The following is a 24,408-nucleotide window of genomic DNA, read 5'->3' on the forward strand; positions in this document are numbered from 1 at the left end:
TGTTTCAAGATACCTAATTATCTATCTAACTTCAACTTATAAATAGGAACTTCTTGGCATAAAAAGAACAGCAATTATTTTCTGTAAGCAAAGGAGTAAAAGAAACAATGGCACCGAGAGGTACAAGATGCTGCTCTGGGCTCCTGGGAGGGAGCGGGGAGGGATCTTCAGCTCGGTCTCTGGCCTTATTACAGCAGTCTAAGGCATTACTTAAACCCACCACTGTTCAGTCTGGTTTTCACAAAGGCATAAACGGATAACTGAAATGCACTTCTAAAGGAAAACAAAAATGTAAGGGATTAATTTCCATATGGATTAAAAACAAAACAAAACAAAACACAGGGCTTCACAGAATAGCTGACATCTCAAACTCTTACACGGCACTTCACAGAAAAATAAGCTCCCTTATGTCTGCTGAAATGAAACTGCAGCAACCAAAAACCACTGCTTACTCTCCAGTGTGAGCAAGGTTTGTCTGGTTCCAACCGCAATTCAAGATAATTTCTATCTTTACTGGTTATTACTTAAAAGGTCTAATTAGTAACTACAAAGCAATCTAAATCAATGAGATGATTAAATAAAAATCGTTGAACCTGCTTTTTACAAACCACTCATATTTAGTAAATATTACACTAGCCCAGGATGGCAAGAAATACAAAATGAGTCTAAGAGGATTAAGGCCTAACAGCCTGCCTATCACCGAAGTGAGATACACGCACAAAATATTAGCCCTTTGGCTCTCCTTTCCCCCCTCAAACACCTCTACCTACGCTAGATGGCTGGGACCAATGACTGAAAGCTTCCAAGAACACTCAAATTCTGATTTCATACCGCCCTGCCTGGAGCCACCACCAACCCACTAACTCCAAAATTCGACAAGGTCAAAAAGGGGGCAGGAGGACTCCCATCTCTTCAACTGAATGAATCTGCTTTTCAATGTAAGTCTCTGCACCTAGCAATTCTGAAATATGACACAAATTGGCGTGTTTAAGAACTTCTACCAATATACCATCCTGTTGACCTTAGCTAAAACAATTTTGTAAAATTTGTTTTAAATTTTGGAACCTGTGCACTCGCATAAAAATAAAAAGTTCATCTCCTCACATGCAAAGATAGCATTTGACCCTTCCAAATCTAAAAATTCTACTAGCAGAATCCACCATGTGTTCTAAGAAACACCGGTCCTATGAAATGCTTTGTGATGGTAAGAATGCTTTATGATGCTTTGGCTATTTTCAAAATGCCCATTAGCTGCAAGGTAACCCATTTACTTTGCAATAACCCAGCGCTGTCCAATACGGTAGCCACACATGGCCAGTGTGCACCTGCAGTAAGACTGGTGTGACTTAGAAATGGAATTGTCAATTGTCTATTAGTTCAAGTATTTAAAATTTGAAGTTTATACTCATTTCCATTCCTGGAAAATTTTTTGTATGTTTAGAAAAACTTGGGTATGTAGGTGTACTTCAACTGTACAATTTCAACTGTAAATTTTATGAAATCTAAATACAGATCAAGTATTTCCAATGAAAATTTCATGTTCAACCTGAAATGTGTTGTAAGTATAAAATACGTACCAGATTTCAAAGACTTAGTATGAAAAAAAAAGAATGTCAAACATCTAATTTTAAGTATTTAAATATTTAAATACTTTAAAATTGATTTCATGTTAAATTGATAATATTTTGCATATATTAGGTTAAATAAAGTATACATTATTGAAATTATTTTCACCTGTTGCTTTTACTTTTTTAATGTGACTCCTGGAAAATGTAAACTAACACATGACTTACATTCCATTTCTTTCTTTCTAAGTTTATTTTATTTAAGCAATCTCTATATCCAACATGGGGCTGGATCTCAGAACTCCAAGATCAAGAGCCACATGCTCTACTGGCTGAGCCAGCCAGGTGCCTTTCACGTTCCACTTCTACTGGATGCTGCCTGCTGGAGTAACCTATTGATTCCCAAACCTTTCCCACTGGAACACCTCCCAACACTAGGTTTGGGAATGCTGCCGTAACCACATACTGTTCTTCCTGCTGACCACATCTGAGATTGAGAAGTCCTTCCGTCCTCTTCAGCAACGATTCCAAACTGTCCTACATAATCACTTTCCTTTTAATCCTTTCCCAGGTTCTCTTTCTCTTCCTGTCCCCAAGGACCTATTCTCAGTTCTCTTTTCCATTCTCTGCACTTCCATGGTGAGCTCATCCACTCCCTCAGCATCAGCTATCATGTCTATGTGGATGTCTTCCAATCTTTTATCTCCACTTCTGACCTCTTTCTCAAGCTTCAGCTTCACACTGTCTGCTAAACAGCTGCCTCTGGGAGTCCCACTGCCTTCTTAAATTCAGGACGTCTGACCTGGAGTACATCTTCACTCCTCCTGAAGATTCCCACCATTCACCTTGAAATCCCAGAGCCCTGGTCCCTCTTCTAGCCACACCACAGCAGTCTTACAGCAGACCCTTTCTTAGTCCCTTTTTACCAAAACTGGCCCGCCTGACTCTAAATTAGCCCCCAGTCCTCTGCCCGTTACCATTTAGCATTCTCAAAAACCACTCTGATCACACAGTTATCATATTTTCAACAAGTCCTCTGTCTGCCATCCAAACTACTAGGAATCCAAACTACTGGGCAGGTGTCCCAGCTCCCCTATACATCTCTGAGCTCCCATCAATCCTCCTTGGACATAACTAATCCTCTAGCTAGACTGCTCTACGCTCTACACAATTCTGACCACCCTTTTAGGCTTAGCTTAAATACACGTCCTCATAAAGGCTTCAATGATCAATCTGACCAAAATTAGTCCTTCTCTTCCCTCAAACTCGTTTGGTATTTCTAATGGCAACCATCATGGTAATGGGAGTATGCAGTCTTATCCTTTTTATAAAACAGTGTCCCCTTAACATCATCCAACAGCACCTTGCACTGCACGTTGCCATCTCTGGACATCTTACCGAAGAAATCAACTTAAAAAGGAAAATGCTGGAGGACTTGGGACTAATGACGATTCTCAAATATTTATCTTCGGACAGATATCTAACTGCTCCAGACTTACACTTGGATGTCTCAAAACTCAATTAACTCCAAAACTGAACTCATAATTTCAACCCCACACCTGTCTCCCGAAGGGCACCCCTACTCAGTGAATGATACCACCATCCATCAGTAGCCCAGACCAGAGACAGAGGCATCACCTTTAATTTCCCCATACTCTGTGCTCAGGTCCTATGAAATCTTCTTCCTGTATGTCTCTGGATTTACCTACTTCATCTCAACTCTGCTGCCAGTTCAGGCCACCATTACCTACGATGCCTGCAATACTATCTGGTCTTATACTCAACTCTCCAGCCATTTCCTACAGTGCAACCAGAGTCATCTTTCAAAAATCCAATATGAACAGGTGACATTCCTACTGAAGACCCCTTTAATTGTTCTTAAGATCAAGACTTCCAAACATGGCTTACAGACCTTCTGCATCTGGCCAATGTATATCTTACAGCTTTGCTTCTCATTTCCTGATCATCTCTTTCCTTATGTACATCACGCTCCAACGATGTCCAAGCACTCTATATGTAGTTCTCCAAGTACACCAATGTCCTCCCTTGCCGCAGGGCCGTTGCACAAGCTGGTCCCTCTACTTGGGCTGGATGTCCCTCCCTTGTAATCATCCAAAACTCTGAGCACTGGCCAGCCTCCTTGCATTTCTATTCTTTCTAACTTCAGCAATGGTACCTGGAGAAAATCTTCACACTACTACACTAGCACTTATCCCAATATCCAGCATGTAATAGGTACTCAATAATTATTTGCTGAATGAGTAAACAGATAAAAGTTCTCTGAGTTAAAAAAAAAAAAATTCCAGGGGTGCCTGGGTGGCTCAGCTGGTTAAGTGTCTGCCTTCAGCTGAGTTCATGATCTCAGGGTCCTGGGATCAAGCCCTGCTCTGGTGCTCCCTGCTCACGGGGAAGCCTGCTTCTCCCTCTCCCACTGTAGCTCCCCCTGCTCGGGCTCTTTCTCTCTGTCAAATAAATAAATAAAATCTTAAAAAAAAAAAAGTTTTTTGGGGGCGCCTGGGTGGCTCAGTCGTTAAGCGGCTGCCTTTGGCTCAGGGTGTGAGCCCAGCATTCTGGGATCGAACCCCACATCGGGCTCCTCCACTGGGAGCCTGCTTCTTCCTCTCCCACTCCCCCTGCTCGTGTTTCCTCTCTCGCTGGCTGTCTCTCTCTCCATCAAATAAATAAATAAAATCTTAAAAAAAAAAAAAAGTTTTTTAAATTCCCAAGTCAATGAATGAAAGCCATTTCTAGGACATCCATATTTGACAGCATTGTATAAAGTGGGCAACTGACCTAAGTTTTTATTTTATCTGTCTTTTGGATCAAACCTATTAATAGTTTCATTAAATAAACAGAATTTACAGGTACAGGCTCAGAATAATACAATGAAGGAAAAAACACTGTATTTTATGTATTTTATGTTCTCTCCTGTCTTGTAAACTTGGGACGAACTCATCTGAAACTGTTGAGAACCTTTTGATGCAAAACACAGAATATATGAAAAGCGGCCAAGCAAATGTGGATACATCACAGAGGCAGAGCCTGCAGGAAACTGGAGAGCACGAAGAGACGACATCAGACCCTAGGAATGTAGGTAGGGACTTTTTAATAAAAAGAAAAGGCTCAGCACTACTCCTGTCCTTATCCAGGCTGCAGCTCAGTGCAATCAGTGCACACATTTCATGATCTGTGGGGCCATAAAAGTCTCTCTGGTTTATTTAACAAAGGGAGATAGAGCAAAGGGGAAGGAAATACTTACTAAGCAAGACACCTAGGTGCCAGCTCTTACATACATTTCCTTTATGGTTCACAACAGTGTATTATCCCCATTTTACCGATGAAGAAACAGGGACTTACGGTCACATAGCTGGTCCTGGTGACCTTATAGTCCGGTCTAACTCAAACACGGTTTTACTGAACATTTACTCCTGTTAAGTGCAGTCCTAGATGCAGGGGATTGAGCAACAAGCAAAACAAAATCTGCTCTCAGGAAAGCGGATGCTTTTGAGGGGAGTGATGCATCATATACAAATAATGTAATTTCAGACAGTGACACAATTAAGGGATATTAAAATAGTAAAAGTGAGGTAGAGTAACCAGGGAGGCAACTTAGGTTGCGAGGTTTGTGAGGATCATTTAAAAGACAATTTTGAGGAGATATTTTTGCATGGCTAAAGAAAATGGAGAATAAAGTGACTATCTTCTCCAACTTTAAATGGAAATCTCTGGAGCTACCAGAATTACCATTCATTTCGTGATTCTCAGCAAAGAGACTATGAGGTGAAAGCAGCTATAGTGCTATCCTAGTCCTAACCCAAAGCAATTGGTTAGATAGTTACCAGATGGCGAATATTTCCACATGAAGCATGGGTTGACCAAATTAATTCTTAGATCCCCCAGCACTTACAACAGCACCCAACACACGCCAGGGCATAATAAATGACTGCTGAATGAATATATGAAGGAAGGAAGGAAGAAAAGAAAATGTTAAAATGTCACTGTTGTGGGTTAAATCCCTTTTCAGGCCAACTGGTTTCAATATACCCCAGCCCACTCCACGACCAGCCTCAACCACGAGAACAGGGTGAGAGAAGGTGACTGGCGTAAATCCACGAACAATACTGTACTAGGAAACAATTAGCATATGCTGCCCCCTCCCCAACCAAAGATGGTCGGAAACCCCATCTTTAAATCACAAGTTACACTTAATGAAAATCTAACATCCAAAGATGACTAAAAGTGAGTTATTACTTAGCTGCTTTAAATAGGGCTCTCCTAACGCAGGTTCTCAGGATACTTCTGTATCAGGTACCTCTTCTAAGGACGGCACCCACAGCACCAAGCTGTGATGGCCTCTTTACCTGAGTATCTTCCTTGCTAGATTGGTACTTCTTGAGGGCAGAAACAAAGGACATTCATCTGTATTGCCTCAGGGCCTTGTCCAGTTTAAAATGAAGAACCATGATTATGCTAAGTTAGAAAAATTAAATTTCTCCAAAACGTTTCCGGCACGGGGCATATGGGTAACGTGAGGCCCACCCACTACTACTGCTATCTACTGGGCCTGCTCTGTAGGACCTGAAGACCTCATCATCACACATCACTCTTTCAGTGTCTCTTGCATAGGTGAAGAACTGGAAAAGCCTTAGAAGTCTCTGCTTCAATTTTTAGAAGTTTATTTTTAAACGATGGCCCTAGTGGTGACGAACAAACGGCCATTCAAAGCTGAACAAGAGCTGAGCTTGCCACTAAATATCAAAGATGCCGATGCTTCCTTTCTGGCACCCAGATGGAAGGACAGAAACAGTTTAAAAATAAGATACCACTTCTGATAGATTAGCGCTACCAATTTTTGTGATGTTTCAGTAAAACCTTAATAATGAATCTGTGACATTTCTTTCCGAGACAGAGCAGCACTGTAAATAATGACATTACTATAGTATCACAAGTAGACCCAGCATAAGGAAACACGGATGGCGGGGGGCGTCTTAAGTCAGAATCATACTCGTTTTCTCCAGCAAGAAACTTCCTCTGCATACGCCGTCTCATTTTTAAAAACCATAACATGCATGTTCTAATATCCCTGGGTTCTGCTCTTCGTAACATCAGCCACATCTCTAAAGTTTTTAAAGCTTCGTTTCACACTATCAACAGAAAGAAAACTTCAACAAAAGGCACAAATTAAATACTACCCGTCTGCACACTTGACTTACTACTCATTTTTATTTGCTTCCGAATTACCATAGTTTTGGTGTGCCATCAGGATTGGCTCTGCAGGAACTAGATCCAAAATGGCAGCTGAGCTTCTGAAACTCACCAGAGCCATAACGCTTAACATACGTGAAACCAGGTCTTATTTATCTCACTTTTCAACCTGTCTAGGAGAAAAGAATATTTATAAACACATTTCAAAGACTCAGATGGCATTCTGTTCACGTTCATTAGATCACCCTCCTTCTTGCGGGAGAACAGGCACCCTGCTTTGGCTCCTCCGCTCCACAAACTGAATTAACCTGCTATTCACATGTTTACACAGTCCACAAAAACAAGCTAATGGCAAAATATGGAAAGCTTAGGTTTTTCTCACTCTTCTCCTATAAGGCCAACTTAGGAAATGGGTGTAAAATGAATCATCTAACAAGCCCCAAATAAGCGCTTTCATTTTCAGAAAAAACAACAATAATGAGAGCTTTAGTTTTCCTGAGGGCCACCACAAAGCAACACTCCGTATCACTATGGTAATTTCTATGTCTTTTCCTTTAAATTCAAGCTGTAAAAAAATTTTTAAAAGAGACAAATTTGTTCCAGACTACCTCTTTAATATGTTTCCAATCCCCCTTACACAAAAGCTGAACTTGTATCACCAAAAGATGTACATGGAATTTAAACTGTCACTTCTCTGCTTATTTCCATTAGTAATATAACATTAATTTTAGAAAAATAATAAAATACTTGCTCTTTAGAGGTGGAGAACTTTAATTATCTTTATGTATTCAAATGTAGAGTCTTTTTGTTAAATTAGCGTGAAAGTCCCTTCATCTACACACAATTGGCCCAAAGAAACAGGCCATTTTCAGCACAAGGGGCCAATCCATTTGAACAGTGAATAAAGCTTTTGAAAGCACTACACACCCTCTTCCAGACTGTCAAATTTTCAAAACGGGCCAGCATCTCTTCCATTTTTTTTTAACACTTGCAGGCCCAGCAAGCATCTTATAATTAGATTAATTAAAAAGGAAACAAAAACACAGCTCCCTTCTGATCAAAATTATTCCATTTATGCTTAATTAGCTTTAATCCAAGTCTACATATTTAATGATGGGGATATGACAATTCCACCCATTTGCATATCTTAAATGCCTTTCTAAACTATACTTTGTAACAGATTTAGAAGAACAGTCGCTTTCTCATGCCAGTATGCCACGCATAAATCAGGAGGATACAAATTAGGAAAAAAAAAGAAAAAAGAAAAGAAAACAAGGTCTCTCAGAGCCAGGGATGTGCTGAGGGGGTGGGGTAATTTACTCAGGGGTGGGGGCAATTTCCCCGCCACATCACAAACTACGATCCTTTCAGCCCACCAGACGAGAAGCATTACATCACACTCTTACAATGATAGGGGGAGGTGGCTCTGAGAAAGCAAGTTTTCAGCTTTCTTCCCTCCCTGCTCCCAAGCTTTCTAGAATCCCGGACTGGGAGTAATGGAATTTAACTTGAGGGCACCGCACGGTTTCGGGGGTAACTAACATACACATACATACGTACGGCTACCTATTTATATGACCCTAAATGACCACTTCAACAATGGATACATGGCCTAAAGAGGCAACCACACACACACACACACACACACACACACAAAGATGCTGAATTTGTGCTGAAAAGCCCCGTTCGTCTGTATAAAATTAAACAAAAATTGTAACCCGTGAGAAATGGAGAAGGCCAGTCTACAGGGAGAAGCTGATAAAGAATTCATTCCTAATGGGCTGAATAGCTGTTTAGATCTTTAAAACACCATGTTTACAAGACAGTCCTACCATTTGGTTCAAACCACGATCAAAATAAAAGCGCATCTGGCTGCACATTTGAGAACACACACAGAGACCCAGTGCAAATGAGCGCGCGCAGAGAAGAGAGGGGTGATCCACACATTGCTTGGGAGGTTTTCAAGCAGGGGAATCTACAAACCCCAAGCCTCCTGGTGTTCACTCGCCCCCAGCCTGATGTTTAAAATGTATCAGGTCTTATTTTAGGTTCTACATCTCTCTAGGAAGGATGGCCTAGCTTTAAGGGAGGAAAAAAAAAAAAAAAAGGAAAAAAAAAGGCTTTCCCGTGGTAGTGCTTGCCCTCCCAGATCCTTTGTCGGCCTTAGCAGCCGAAAGAATGCAAACCCATTTATATTTATGCAAATTTTTGCAGCAGATTTAAGGGGGCAGGGAGAGGTCTGTGTTTTTTAAAAACCTCTTTCTAAATATCAAATTTCCAGTTACTCGCAGTTTCATTTATTTGCAAGACAGAAATGATGATGAAAATCTGTATATAAATTAAAAGTGCAATTAAATCACTTCAAAATTTAAATATTCTACCAAGGCTTTTCCATTTCTAAAATGCCGAACCAAAAGTACATCACGGGTCTGATTTACACAGATTCACGAAATGTCTGAAGCCAGTCTCCATGCTAGACAAATGTCCATTTGCAACACCACTAGTGAAAACGGTTAGACAAGATCCATATAAATCAATTGGTTTAAAAAAATTGAAAATATTTACCAACCTCATAAAGTGCAGCAGTGCTTAAATCCAGCAAATTGAGGCATACAAGGTAGAAATGGAAATGAAAAAAGGTCCAAAAAATGATTTCTTTTTGTCTATCTGTTTTTTTTGTATTTTAAATATTCAGAAACCAGCAGAGACTCTGTCGGCCATTTTGGCTTGAACTAACTCTCTCTCACTCACTCTCCCTCTTGCTCTCTCTCTCCCCCTCTGTCTCTAAAGGAAGCAGCTTTTTGTGACCTTCAAATAGAGGCGGATCATGTGACTTCGGGTAGGTTTGTCAATCAGGAAAGGGGAGGGAGCTGGGGTTGAAACTGCCTTAAAGGGAAAGCAGCCCTTTTCCACTCACTTTCATTTGTGAAAGGCTGTTATCTCATACTCTCCGCCTACACACACTGAATGTGAAAGTGGCAACAGCATAAGGGTAACAGATGAACAAAATATAAAAACCTTTATTGGTTTATAGAAATATGCTCAGTTGCTAACGATTCTTGCAGATCCTGGAGCTTGGCTTGCTTGCTATAGTTATTCTCTAGTTGTTTGGGCAAGCATGGGCTGGCAAACTGCTCTTTAAAAGGGGGCTTAAACAATGCTTTAGCCAAACAAGAGACTAGTTTTTAAAGATTAAGGTGAAATACAGGGCACAACTGATCTCTGACAAGCTCCAAAAATGCATAGGAGAAGACTAAAAGGAAATATACCCACGTATAAACTGAAACTGGCAATTCAGAGAGGTTAAGTGACTTATTTCAAATCACACAGCTAAAGATAATACCTCACTAAATGGCTTTTTCATACAAACAAAAGAGAAAGATTATTTGACAACTAACTGTGGCAAATAGCATATATTCATTTGAGAGAGTGTTTCAGGGAAATCTTTTGCCTACAGAATACTGAATCGAGTGTTTGTATATATGTACATATTTATATATAAATATAATATACATATATATAGAAATTGCTTTTTCTCTGTGCCTCTGGAAATCATTAAACATTTTCTCCAATGAAAAACAAAGCAAAAGAAAACAAAACAAAAACAAAAAACAAATCACACAGCTAGACAGAAGCAGAACAGGGACTGGTTCCCCAACTGAAGTCCACATGTATTGTTTTGGGTTTATGTATGTTTGATACCTCCTCCCCCAAACCCAAATAAAAATGATGCTACAGCGTTAGCAAGCTGACTTCCTCTAGGATACGGCAGATTCCAGCCCCCTGTAATCCCCTCTCCCACCTGAGAAAGTAGCTCTACAGCTGACAAGAGTAAGCATGAAATTTAAAACCTACCTGCTTTCCCCATCCCTAGGTCCCTTCTTCCGGCTGTAGGCATTCGCAGTTTATACCCACCTAAGAAACCCACGCTGGGTTTGCGTCTCTAGCCCTGGGGCAAACAGGCTGTGCAAGCTTAGTTAGGCAAATCCCTTTACCTCCCCAGGCTCAGATTTTGACTGGGATGTAAAGACTTGACAATACTAGATAGTATCTTTGGTTCCTTTCCGCCTGGAAACTCTACACTTGGCTTCTTTCTTTTAGCAGTTCTGTTCATCTTATCCTTGCCATCTCAAAAGTCAGTCATTACCCCAGGAAGGCCTTCTTGACCCTTCCAGTCCAGACCAGGCCTTCCTATTCAACATTCCCATAACCTCCTTTACTACTTCTTTATAACATTGGTCAGAATCGCAATTTATAGTTTGCGTAAGAATTTGCCTATTGCTGATCTTGTCAGTGTGTATAAGGACAAACGCCTCATCTTCCTTCACTGCCCTGAGGCCCCACATAGTAGGTGAATAAATGAATGAATGAATTACTTGGACTTCCATTCAGAAGTGCTGGGCAGGAGATCTGCCACGCAAATATAAAGAACGGAAATCACATCATTCCCAGAAACTCACCTCCATCTATTTGTTCTAAGGACTGCTTTGGAAATAAAGTAACTAAAATGATAGAGAGCAGGCAAAAGTGCCCTGTGACTGTCAAGATTCCATCTATCTCTATAAAACAAAAAAAGTGGGATCCACAGTATGAGTCTCCCAAATGAATGAGGCTGACCAAGCGTACTCTGACATGCCACCCAGCAGAGAACCCATGGATTCCGTAAGCCCGGCATTCCTCGAAAAGGAACCTATGAACCCTTCTGGGGAGTCCTGGGTGGCTCAGTTGGTTAAGCGACTGCCTTCAACTCCGGTCACGATCCCAGGGTCCTGGGATCGGGCTCCTTGCTCAGCGGGGAACCTGCTTCTCCCTCTCCCTCTGCTACTCCCCTTGCTTGTGCTCTCTGTCAAATAAATAAATAAAATCTTAAAAAAAAAAAAAAAGGAACCTATGAACCCTTCCTAAATCCCACACATTTGTCATCCTGGCTTCTGGGTCTTCATACAGCCTTCCTCCCTTGCTTCTTCCACTCCGACAGAACAGGAAAGGAGCTGTTTCAGGGCAGGCGGAGCCAATGCCTCAATGATCGGGCGGCTTGAATATTTATGGTGTAAAAGGCTTCCACTGTCTTCTCGCAGCTCCCGAGTGGAGCAGGCCAGGACTCAGACTGACAATTGAGATGTAGGCAAAAGCAGGAAACTCCTTGGATGGAAATTTTGAATATTTAGTCTATTTTTATCCTTCCAATACCTTCCAGATGAGTTACGGAAAGCTTACTTATGCGGAGCAAGCTCCACATGTTAAAATTCATGGAGATTGTACAGCTGCCTTGTTTTAATTTGTGATGGACATGGTTTCTTCATAGTTTTGCTAAGTCTCCATTCCCCAATGCAGAATATTATTGTACAAATATATATATTTGTGTGTGTTACCTTGTGTTAAACAAGTTGCATGAAAAGCCAGAAAACACACACACATTTGAAGCAAAATATTAATTCTATTTTCAAATAATATGATCAATATTTTTCTTCAACCTCTAGACAGCTTTGTTTCGTGAGATACTCCCAACCTTAAAGCTATTAGTCCACTTGCTCCTCTGAAGAAATAGCTGAAATAAACACATTTTCACTGTATTTCCAGACATTTTGGACTTTGTGATTTATTTGTTGTACTTTTTCATATTAACCATTAAACAGTGTTTTTAAACTGTACCATTACAAGATGAGGATACAAAGTAACAAAAAAGTTTTTTTTCTAAGATTTTATTCATTTATTCATGAGAGACAGAGAGAGAGGCAGAGGGAGAGGGAGGTTTCCCGCGGAGAAGGGAGACCGATGGGGGACCTGACCCCCGGAGCCTAAGGCAGATGCTCAACCAATTCAGCCACCCAGGTGCCTCAAAAGTTTACTTTTTTAAACAAAACAGAACTCATACACTCAAATGTGTGTTATCTTTCAAAGTTGGCACCTTGGTGACAATATACTAAAATATTTTTATTAGGAAGCAAGATTAAACAATAATGAACTGGGGCGCCTGGGTGGCTCAGTTGGTTAAGAGACTGACTCTTGGTCTCAGCTCAGGTCATGATCTCAGGGTCATGAGATCAAGCAGGAGCCTGCTTAAGATCCTCTCTCTCCCTTTGCCCCTCCCCCCGCCTCTCTCTCTGTCTCTTAAAAACAAAATAAATAGGGATGCCTGGATGGCTCAGTTGGTTAAGCGTCTGCCTTCGGCTCAGGTCATGATCCTGAGGTCCTGGGATTGAATCCTGCATCGAGCTCCTTGCTCAGTGGGGAGCCTGCTTCTCCCTCTGCCTGCCGTTCCCCCCACCCTGCTTGTGTGCTCTCTCTCTCTCTGACAAATAAATAAATAAAACCTCTAATAAGAGCAAAGAAAGAAGGAAAGAAAGAAAGAACTGAACATTTAACTCAACAATCTAGAAAACAAGTAACCAAAAAGAAATTTATAATGATAAAAGCATATACATAAAGCAATAGTCAACGAAGAGTAGGCTGAATCAAAGCAACACCTTTTTTTGCTCTAAAAAATATAGGTAGATGATCCTTTGGAAAATCTGATCAAATTTTAAAAAAGAGAGAGAGAGAAGTCATAAATTAACATTAGGGCTCAGAAAAAGGGCATTGTAACTACAGATTTGGGGAGTATTTTTCTTTTTAAGATTTATTCATTTTAGAGAGGGGAGCATGTATGTGAGCAGGGGGAGGGGCAGAGAGGGAGAGAAAGCAGCAGACTCCCTGCTGAGTGTGAAGCCTGACATGGGGCGAGATCTCATGACCCCAAGATCATGACCTGAGCTGAAATCAAGAGTCAGCCACTTAACCAACTGAGCCACCCAGGTGCCCCACAGAGTATTTTTTAAATTGTAAGAGAATTACACAGAACTTCACATCAGTAAACTTGAAGATTAAACAAAATGGACGATAGTCAATGAAAATAAAAATTACTAAAATCAACTCAAGAAAAATTATGAAAATAACAAAAACCGACAGCAGAAATCTGAAAGATATTCGAAGAAGTAGCCACTAAAACTACATCAGGCATAAATGGTTTTCTGGGTGAATTCCACCAAACTTCTATCAAACAGATAATTTTCATGTCATCCCTACTGTTTCCAAACTTATGGAGACAAAAGGGAAAGCTTCCTAATTTCTTCCATGTGACTAACATATTCCTGATATCCATCTGGACAGAGATGGTACAAAAAATAAAACTATAGATCAACCTTCACTTGTGAAGACAAATATAAAAATCCTAAGTAAAATATCAACAAAAATAATTCAGCAGTTTTAAGAGAATAGTTCACTGTGACGATGGAGAGTTTATACGAACAATGTAAGGATGGTTAAATTACAAAATCTATTAACATAACTTCGTTTTTCAACAAGCATGGGCTACACGCTTTCTGTGTGCCTGACACCGCATTAGTTGAGCTAGTACGCCATACCAGAAGGGTTCTTGTCCATATGGAGCCAACATCCTCACAGGAGAAGGAAATCACCGATAAGGAAATGAAGCGTTCTGATGGCACACGGAATAACTGTGCGAGGCTCACTTTAGATAAGGTGGTTAGGGAAGGCTTATCTCAGGCGGGACGTTTAAGTTGAGTTGAAAAGCAACCCGCTTGAGTTTTTAAAAGAAGAGGGAAGATCAGGAGGCTAGGACTTGTGAGGAGGGGAGAAGGTGTGAGATGAACCTGAGGTGGCAGGAGGAGCAGATCATACTGGGTCTTGCAGGCCACAGTAAAGATTTTCTTTTAAGAACACTGGAAAGTCACAGAAGAATTTTAAAGCAGGAGACTGAATGGCACTATTTTATCCATTACTCATTTTCCACTTAATGACTAGAGTCTAACCAGCTTGTCAGGGGCAGAGGAAAATATTTCGGATCTGAAAAAATATATTTACAAGTCAAAAATACAAAAAGAAAATTATAACCATAAAAATTAATAAATGCTTAAATGTCCTCAAAATATAACAACTCGGGATTATTTTTTTCTTTTTCTTTTTAAGAAGGCTGCACACCCAGCATGAAGCCTAACCAGGGGCCAGATCTCATGACCCTGAGATCAAGACCTGAGCCGGGATCAAGAGTCAGCTGCTTAACTGATTGAGCCACCCAGGTGCCCCAAACCCAGGAATTTCATTCATCATTAAATTTAGGATTTATGAAATTTTTGTTACATTTGAAAATAATTCTCACTTTACAAAAATTTCTGAAAAATGCTAACTGTTAAAAAATCTTAGGTAATTATAAATTCAGTTATTTGTAGCCAAAGAATTTCAGTAGCAAAATTATTAATATTCTTTAAACATGTGATAGCAAAAATAAATAAAAGCACGTTTAATATGGACGTGGGTACCTTTTAATAGATTTCCTATAAAGTGGGGCAAAGTCTTCAAACCCTCCCCAAGTATGCATTATAAGGACCCACGGAACTCTTACCACCACTTTAGCAGAGATGGGATCAGATTTATGTGTTCAAGTTCATCCTGGCTCATACATGGAGAACACACTATAGAGGACCAAGACCAGAAGCAGAGAGACAAATTGGAAGGCAACTGTGGCCATTTAGGTGAGGGAGGGACCAGGTGGAGGTGGGAGCAGTGGAGAAAAGTACAGAATATATTTAGAAGATACAAGTGTTTCTATCATAAGATAAATGGTTGTTGTTATGAATAAAATCTGTGACCATGAAATATAGTAAGGCCGATCAACTCTTTCAAAAATAGGACTCCAAATTCTGGACTCACCATTCATTCATACAGTCAAGAACCTTTTTGGTTTTTGTTTGAATTTTAAAGCATCCACCATATATTATATACTGTGCTAGAATAAGGCACTGGGGGATGCAAAGATGCTTTTTAACCCCCTCAAGGACAGAGGCATGCAAATCCATAATTAAAATATAGTATGGTAGGGGTGCCTGGATGGCTCAGGTGGTTAAGTGTCCAGCTCACGATTTTTCATGATCTCAGGGTCGTGAGATTGAGCCCCATGTTGGGCTCCGCACTGGGAGTGAAGCCTGCTTAAGATTCTCTCTCCCTCTGCACCCAACCTTTAAAAAAATAGCATGGTAAGCGTCATAATTTTTTTATTTTTTTAAATACATTTTTTAAAGACTTTATTTATTTGACAGAGAGATAGAGAGCCAGCACAAGCAGGGGGAGAGGCAGAGGGAGAGGGAGAAGCAGGCTCCCCGCTGAGCAGGGAGCCCAATGTGGGGCTGGATCCCAGGACCCTGAGATCATGATCTGAGCCAAAGGCAGACACTTAACCAACTGAGCCACCCAGGCTCCTGTCCCTAGTGCCATAATTAAAGAACAGAGACAGACGATAGTCATGCCATAGAAACACAAAGAACTGACATAGGGAGAGTCACAAAAGATTTCACAGGGGATATGAGATTTTGAACAGAGTTTTTAGAATGAGTAGGAGTTTGCCATGGAGAGAACATGAAAAAGGTCACAATTTTCTAAGTTTATTAACTTCCAGTACTATCAAATGTTGGCAAACATGAAGGCTGACGAGAAACAATATAAACCTAAGAGTTAAGTTTTTCAGGATTCTTAATCCCAACAAAATGAGAAGGTGGAAATAGTAGCCAAAGCTACATTGGAGTCTCCAACGCAACTAGAATCCCAATATTTGGATTCTAGCTGGAAAACAGACTGTTAGCATTTATACTCTTACTACATTTAGAAATTAGAATGCTAGCAGACCTAATTTTAGGGAACATTAAAAAAATTCTCAACTTCTTTAGAACCAACCTTCAAAAATCAAATTTGCATTTAGAGGAAGAATTCCTTGATACTCCAGGTTGAGCCTGGTGTCCTCCTCTGTGCTTCCTGGCTCCCCATAAACACCTCTTGGGTGGCACCTTCATGCCCTGTTGCTGTTGTCACCCATTTACTTCGTACTTCCCCTTCTCAACTCTGAGCTTCTTAATGGCAGACTATGTGGCTTTTACTTCTGGATCTGGTACATATAAGGAATTCGATTAATGTTTGCTGGATGAAGGACCAAACGAATAAGCAAAGGAGTAAATGGATGAACAGTATGAACCTAAATACTTAAGCATTTACAGGGTGCAAAAGAAGACAACACTTAAAAACCTCTAACTGGAAGAAGATAAAACACGTACATAGGATAGTCAACAAGGAAGGGTAAGATAACCTGTTAACTGCAAGGTTCTAGCCTAAGAGACACAGGAGTTAGAAAACAGAGGCACTACAGATCCGTAGAAATGGACTTCAAAGGAAGGACAGAACCAGAACGGTCACAACAGATGCTCAGTATGAGGCCAGGGAAGCTGAAGCTGCAGGACCCGTCACTTTCATGCGGCTCTCCCAAAGCCCTGGGAGGGGTCCCAGCACTGCGCCCAAATGATCTTTCTCTCTCCTTTTTTCTGTTACAAATTGTTTTTTCTTTTTCTCCTTTTTTTAAATTGTGGTAAAATACACCGTATCATAAAATTTACCATCTTAACCAGCTGTACAGTTCAGTGGTGTTAAGTATATTCATGTTGTTGTGAAACAGATCTCTAGAGCTATTTTATCTTGCAAATCTGAAATTCTTTTTTTTAATAAAATATTTCTTTATTTTTTATTATATTATGTTAGTCACCATACAGTGCATCCTAGTTTTTGATGTAAAGTTCCATGATTCATTACTTGCATATAACACCCAGTGCACCATGCAATACATGCCCTCCTTAATACCCATCACCAGCCTATCCGAAATTCTATACCCATTAAATAACTTCCCTTTTTCCTCTCCCCCGGTCCCTGGTAACCACCATTCTATTTTCTATTTATATAAATCTATTTTAGATACCTTATTTAAGTAGAATCATCCAGTATTTGTCTTTTTGTGACTGGCTTATTTCACTTCACATAATATTCTCAAGGTTCATCCACATTGTAGCATGTAACAGGATTTCCTTCTTTTTCACGGCTAATACTCCACGGTATGTATGTATATACCACCTTTCGTTTATCCACTCATCCGCCGGTGGACATTCGGGTTGCTTCTGCCTCTAGCTACTGTGATGAGTGCTTCTATGAAGATGTGTATGCAAACATTTCAATTCTTTTGGCTACGTACCCAGAAGGGGGATTGCTGGATCATGTGGTACTTCTATTTTTAATTTTTTGAGGAATCTCCACACTGTCTTCCATAGCAGTTACGTTATTTTATGATCCCACCAATGACATGCAAAGGTTTCAGTTTCTCCAAATCTCTGCCAACACTTGTTATTTTCTGATTTTGGTGTTTTTGTTTTGGGGTTCTGGTTTTTTGGGGTTTTGTTTTTGTTTTGATAGTAGTTATCCTAATGTATGTGAAGTAGTATCTCATTATGGTTTTGATTTGCATTTCTTTGATGATTAGCGATGATGAGTGTCTTTTCATATGCTTACTGGCCATTTATATATCCTTGGAGAAATGTCTATTCAAGCCTTTTGCCCATTTTTTAGTCAGGTTATTTGATATTTTTGTTGTTGTTGAGTTGTAGTTCTCTACATATTCTGGATATTAACTCCTTACCAGGTACAAGACTTGCAGATATTTTCTCCCATTCTGTAGGTTGCGTTTTCACTCTATGGATTGTGTCTTCCGATGCACAAAATTTTAAAAATTTGATGTAGTCTCATTTGTCTATTTTTGCCTGTACTTTTGGTGTCACATCCAAGAAATCCCTGCCCAGTCCAATGTCATGAAGCTTTCCTCCTGTGTTTTTTCAAAGAGTTTTATAGTTTTAGATCTTAAAGCTTACGTCTTTAGTCCATTTTGAGTTAATTTTTGTATATGGTATGAGACAAGGGTCCATTTTCATTCTTTTGCAAGTGAGTAGCCAGTGTTCCCAAAACCATTTGTTGAAAAGACTCTCTCCTTCATTCCCTGTTGAATGGTCTTGGCACCCTTGTCAAAGATCACTTGACCTTATACGTGAGTGTTTATTTCTGGCTTTCTATTCTATTCTATTGGTCTATTTGCCTATCATTATGCCAGTATCACACTGTTTTGATTACTGTAGTTATGTAATATATTTTGAAATTAGGAAGTGTGACTACTCTGACTTTGTTCTAAATGACCAATTATTTTTAAAAAGTGTGCAAAGACAAGATATTTTCATCACTCTTAACCCATACTGTTAAAACCACAGCCTCTTTCCATCTCAACTTTCCCTCATCATGATTCCCCCCTGTCAGTAGAGTTAGAGTGGCTGTGGGCATTTTAGGGATCTGTAAAAAGAAAGCTTTTTGGTGATATATTCATTTTGGGATTAGTGGAATATATTCATGTGGTTCTCAGTCACTTCTGTGTATGGTTGAGTTATTGTTAACCATCCTTGTATACAAATATGTTACTGGGCCAACTTACTCTGCAGCATGACAGAAGTGTGCAGGGCCAGACCATATCATGATGTAAATGTGTCAATTCAAAGAATATTTCAAAGTAGCCAATGTACAAGAAAAAAATGAAGCCTTGCAATATAAAGGATACTTGATAGAGATTTCCCCAAGTGGATAACAATCTTAAAAATTTATATAATGTTATTCATAACAAGTTGTGAGGCTGAAAGGAACTTTGCTAATCTGGCAATATGAAAAATCATATTCTGGTCAACCATGTTATAATAAACAATGATTTACCTTTCTATTCTCTTTTTAGAAAATATCACAGAATTGCTATAATATGAAAGGGCAGCAAAGACTATACAGCCAAAATAGGCAGAGAAAAAAGTTTCACAGTGATATGTTAAGCAGTGAATACAAATATTATTGCTATTTTTCTGAATTTTCTATTTGTCAACTTCTTAAAAGTTGCCATTTTTGTGATTTCTTTCCTCACTGTAAATAAATGTTCACTTTGTACAACTTGTATTTGAAATTAATGCTCTTAAAGAGCATTCCCACAAAACTTTGATTTACTCCTGGTCAGAAAGAAGGGTCTCTTTGCCTGAACAAAGGCATATAGTGGGGAAGGAAATGAGACTGCATGGAAGGCCTTATGGAGAGCCACTGGATGGGTGCAGAAAGATCCTTTAATTAATCAGCTAATTGATTAATTAGGTTTTTGTTTTTTTTTTAAAGTAAGCTCTATGCCCAACATGGGGCTTGAACTCATGACCCCGAGATCAAGAGTCACATGCTCTAACCAACTGAACCAGCCAGGCACACCAAGATCCTTTAAATAGAAAAAAATATGCATAGGTAGGCTAAAGGCCACTTAATGGAGGCCCTCAGAAGCAAAGAAAAAGCTCAGACTTGGATAGAAAGGCATCTTATGCTAAACGAACAATAATCAACAATGGGCTTATAGGTAGAGATGCTTAAAGAATAGTGACAAAATCAGGTCTGTTGGAATATACTTAAGAAAGAATTGAATATAAAGTCAAACATGGTATGTTATCAATTCACTTCCCTTCTCCTAATAAAAAATAAAATATTCTGAAGGTAGGATTTTTAATCACTCCACCTCAGGTTTTCAAAGTGAGTGTACAGAACAGGTATTCTTAGCACTCAGGCATCTTCATTCATTCAATATAGTATATTTATTGACATTTTCTATGTGTCATTGGCAGTGACCAAGCTGATAAGGGTCTCCGTCCTTGCAGAGCTGAAGATCTAGCAAAAAGCCTCAGCCTGTCTGCCATCGTGTGCCTCCTCTCTACCACACTCTTCACCTTTTCTTCAGCCCGAACTTCAGGGCACGGACATTCCCAGCAGGAATGGAAACCCAGGCCTAGTGTTCAGGGCAGAGATTGTCTCCACACCCTCTAGTGATCATAACATTTTGGGGAAACAAACACTAGCTTTTCTTCATGACACCCATGGAGATTCTTGCAGCAGAACTTGTAGTTCTTTACTGTAATCGCTACTTAAAACATTTCAAACCATTTTACAACTACAGGATAATAATAACATCTCCAAAAAAGAAGCCTTAAAACACCAATTACAAGGAGCCAGACAAATACATCTTGCCTTTTGAGTAATGTTTTTCCATAAAGGCAGTTATTTTGTCCACCAGCAAAATATAAGCTAAATAATTAAGACTATTATAAAATTAACTTCAGTTTTCTAAGAACTGCATGATCTACCCTATTAATTGTTGGTTAAAGTCACCACTCAAACCTATAAGTAGTGGCAACCCAAGCAGTTTCTATCATTTTCAACTATGAAACACCCAGCTCCTGAAGTTACTTTTACTATAATTAATCCATGGCCCAAACATCCAAGAAAAACCTCATGAAATAGAATTCAGAACTTATTATGTATGATTCTGAGACTTGGGGGGGAAAAGATGTTTTCAGAGAATTAAATTTTTTTCAATCACTTCAATTCAAATTACAAAATTTATTAGCAACTGACAGTTTCCCAAAGACTTAATACGAAATGTTTATGGTTATACTAAAATTCCCAGCAGCCAAATTCCATGAGCATAACTATCATCTACTGAACCACTTTGTGGCATTTTCAAAATATCAATTAACTTGAAAATAAAACTCATTTCCTTTCTCTTAAAAACAATCTAAGAAGATTATATAGAAATCCAACTATTCTTCTAATGTCCAGTTTACTGCCGTGTAATAATGATTGAGTTTACACAGAGTTCAGTTTGGTACTTCTTAGTAAGTTTATTTCAACATGCACATATTTCAATGGTTTAAAGAAGAAAAAACTGGTGAAAAACTGATGGTAGAACACAGAAAATGTTAAAATAAAAACACCTCTTTCCTATGGCCGAATACCAAGGTTAGTGTTATGAAGACAATTACGTATAAAATAAGTGACTTGGAAATACTTTCTTTCCCTCTCTCTCTCTCTCTCTCCCCACCGCCCCACCCTGCCGTGTGTGTGTGTGTGTGTGTGTGTGTGTGTGTGTGTCCACGAGCGTGTGTGTGCATTTAGGAAGTACTATAGGAGCTGCTCCCATTTTTTTAAACAAGCACCCAAAACAATGGTTGCGAAAGAACTTAGTGTTAAATTTGGTGGTTAAATATGAAACAAGGAATATCCAAATAAAAGGAATCCTTAGTATAGAGACTGGGGAAGAGTAAACTTTTAAACGTTGCACTGCAGTGTAAGATGAACCTGAGGAAGACAGAGCTGTAAGTTAATGAGTCAGAGGAAGAGCAGAAATAAAGATAAGGTAAGGACAAGCTGTTAGAATTAATGAAAGGTCTGTATAATTAATAATTCAGAAAAATTAAAAGGGCATTTTATAACTAGACATTTAAGTTGGGAAGAATGTAATTAGTAAGAAGAGAATTTAATCAAGACACCGGAGTTAAGACATTTAAAAAATAGCCCCTCAAGTGCAAAGCCATATTACCCCACACTAGAGTAAAAGAGCAATGCTGACTCCATAAATTACATTCTTCTCTCCAAACCAGTATAAAACTATCTTCAACACTTTGATTTCCATAGAGGTCTCCCATGCAAGCTCTAAACAGATTCTCCCTTAAAAAGGGAAATCAAGAAAGACGGCACCCCAAGGGTGTTGAAATACAGGAATTGATAAAATTAATTCTACCAACAATCCTAAAAAGGGGATTCTGTCTATGTACCACATTATAAAATGAGATTTTTAAAAATTTAAATATGTATGCTTTATTTAATATAACATATATAAAAGATTATCATTTCGACATAAAATCAATGTAAGTTATTAATTTTACGTTCTTTTTTTTGGGTACTTTTTTTACGTTCTTGTTTTTTTTGGGTACTAAGTCTTTGAAATCCAGGCTGCATTTTGCATTTAAAGTACATTTAAATTTGGTTGCTAATTTTTTTATTGTGGTAAAAACACACAAAATTAAACTGATCATCTTAACCATTTTTAAGAGTGTTCAGTAGTGTTAAGTACATTCTCATTGTTTTGCAACAGATCTCTAGAACTTTTTCATCTTGTAAAACTGAAACTCTATACCCATTGAACACTGATTCCCTCTCCTCCCTCCCCAGAGCCCTTGGCAATCTTCACTTTTTCACTTTCTGCTTTTATGATTTTTCACATCACATACTTGATGTGAGTGGAATCATACCGTATTTGTCCTTTTGTGATTGGCTTATTTTGCTTAGCATAATGCCCTTCAGGTTCATCTATATTGTAGCATGTGACAGGATTTCCTTCTTTTTTTAAGGCTTCGTAATATCCCATCGTGGGTATATACCACATTTTTTCCCCCACTCATCTGTCAATGGACATTTAGGTTGCCCCACCGTTTGGCTGTTATGAATAATGCTGCAATGAACATGGGTGTGCAAATATGTCTTTGAGATCCCACTTTGAGAGATTTGTTTTTAATGCTGAATTTTCATAAAATGAACCAAAAGACTCAAGAAAATTCAATCAACAAAGATTTACTAGAAAAACTGAGTAACTGTAGTATGTTAAAGGCAATATCTTTTGAGAATGTGAGTCAATTTAAGCATGGAGATTTAAAGCTTAGACTTGTTTGTAAACTAGATTTTAAAAAAAGAACTTAAAATGAAGCCAAACTAACTAATACAGATGACCCCTGAAAACACAGGTTTGAACTGTGTAGAGCCACTTAAATGCAGATTTTTTTCAGTAAGTACAATACAGTGCTGTAAATGTACTTTCTCTTCCTTATGATTTTAAAACATTTTTCCTCTAACTTATTTTATTATAAGAATATAGCACAGAATATATATAACATATAAAATAGCTGTCAATTGATTATGTTATCAGTAAGGCTTCCATCAACAGTAGGCTATTAGTAGTTAAGTTTGAGGGAATAGAGAGTTATATGTGGATTTTTGACTGTGTGGGGGTCAGTACCCCCAACTCTTGTGTTGTTCAAAGGTCAACTGTACACCAACACTGATATTTGGCTGCAAATAATTTACAACAAATAATCTGCCTACGAACACCTAGACCATCATTTGTCTCATAAATGAAATCAAATCAAGAGCCTGTCTTGGGTGGAAACATTTTATATAAAATGAGCTTTCAATAAGCATAGTCAAACACAATCTATGAGCAACTATCTGCTTATGCTGCTTTTTGAAAAGCTGTTATAGTCTTATATTTACCCTGTGTTAAACACATTATGTGATTAATGCCGTGTGAGTTTAATGTAGTAATTATATGGCAATAAACTTAGCTTGTCAGATTTGTTACAGTAGCTCGTAAAGTAAATATCCTCAGAAAAATGATTATATTAGATATACTAATAGTTCATAAACCTCATTAAAAAGCAACAATACTGAAACAATATATATACACAATGTGTTTAAAGCTATATACTCTACTAAACCTTATTCACACATACATCAGAATTTAGTACAACTGATCTAAATATTAACAGATATTTCTCAATATCAAAAGTCAATTATTTTTTAAGAGGGTTTTCCACATGCATAGCTACCCTAATCTGCCTGTTAACAGAACTTAGTTCCATTGAAATAAACATCACGGAAACAAAATAATTTTTTCAAAACTTCTAGCACCTATGGTAAAAATGTTAAATGATGAAGCAAAGAAAGTGGCATAGATCAGCTAATAAAAATAATTTTAGTCTTAATCCTTACAAGAATTTGCTCTATGACCTTGACATTCTATTATCCCTGTGTTCCATCTTCCTCCATAAATGAAACAGGCTATTCATACAAACTGAGACCAATGAATGAGAGCCATTTTGGAAATCAA

The 24,408-nt window shown here is 38.7% G+C and overlaps 1 protein-coding gene across 7 annotated transcripts in view; it reads right to left on the minus strand.

Annotated features, from left to right (window-relative positions):
* The window catches only part of TNRC6B (trinucleotide repeat containing adaptor 6B), a 241,799-nt gene that overhangs the window by 124,418 nt on the left and 92,973 nt on the right, over window positions 1–24,408 (minus strand). Inside the window, exon 1 of one of the 7 annotated variants that reach the window (XM_087868690.1) lies at window positions 9,340–14,934. The exons of the other annotated variants lie outside the window; for them this stretch is intronic. Within the exon in view, the coding sequence (XP_087724816.1) occupies window positions 9,340–9,344 (5 nt within the window). The 5' untranslated portion in view covers window positions 9,345–14,934. Of the gene's footprint in view, window positions 1–9,339; window positions 14,935–24,408 lie in introns of those variants that run through there. 7 annotated transcript variants of the gene reach the window in all.

Source organism: Ursus americanus, chromosome 17, assembly GCF_024610735.1.
Source record: "Ursus americanus isolate L20-20 chromosome 17, mUrsAme1.1.p, whole genome shotgun sequence".
NCBI lineage: Eukaryota > Metazoa > Chordata > Mammalia > Carnivora > Ursidae > Ursus > Ursus americanus.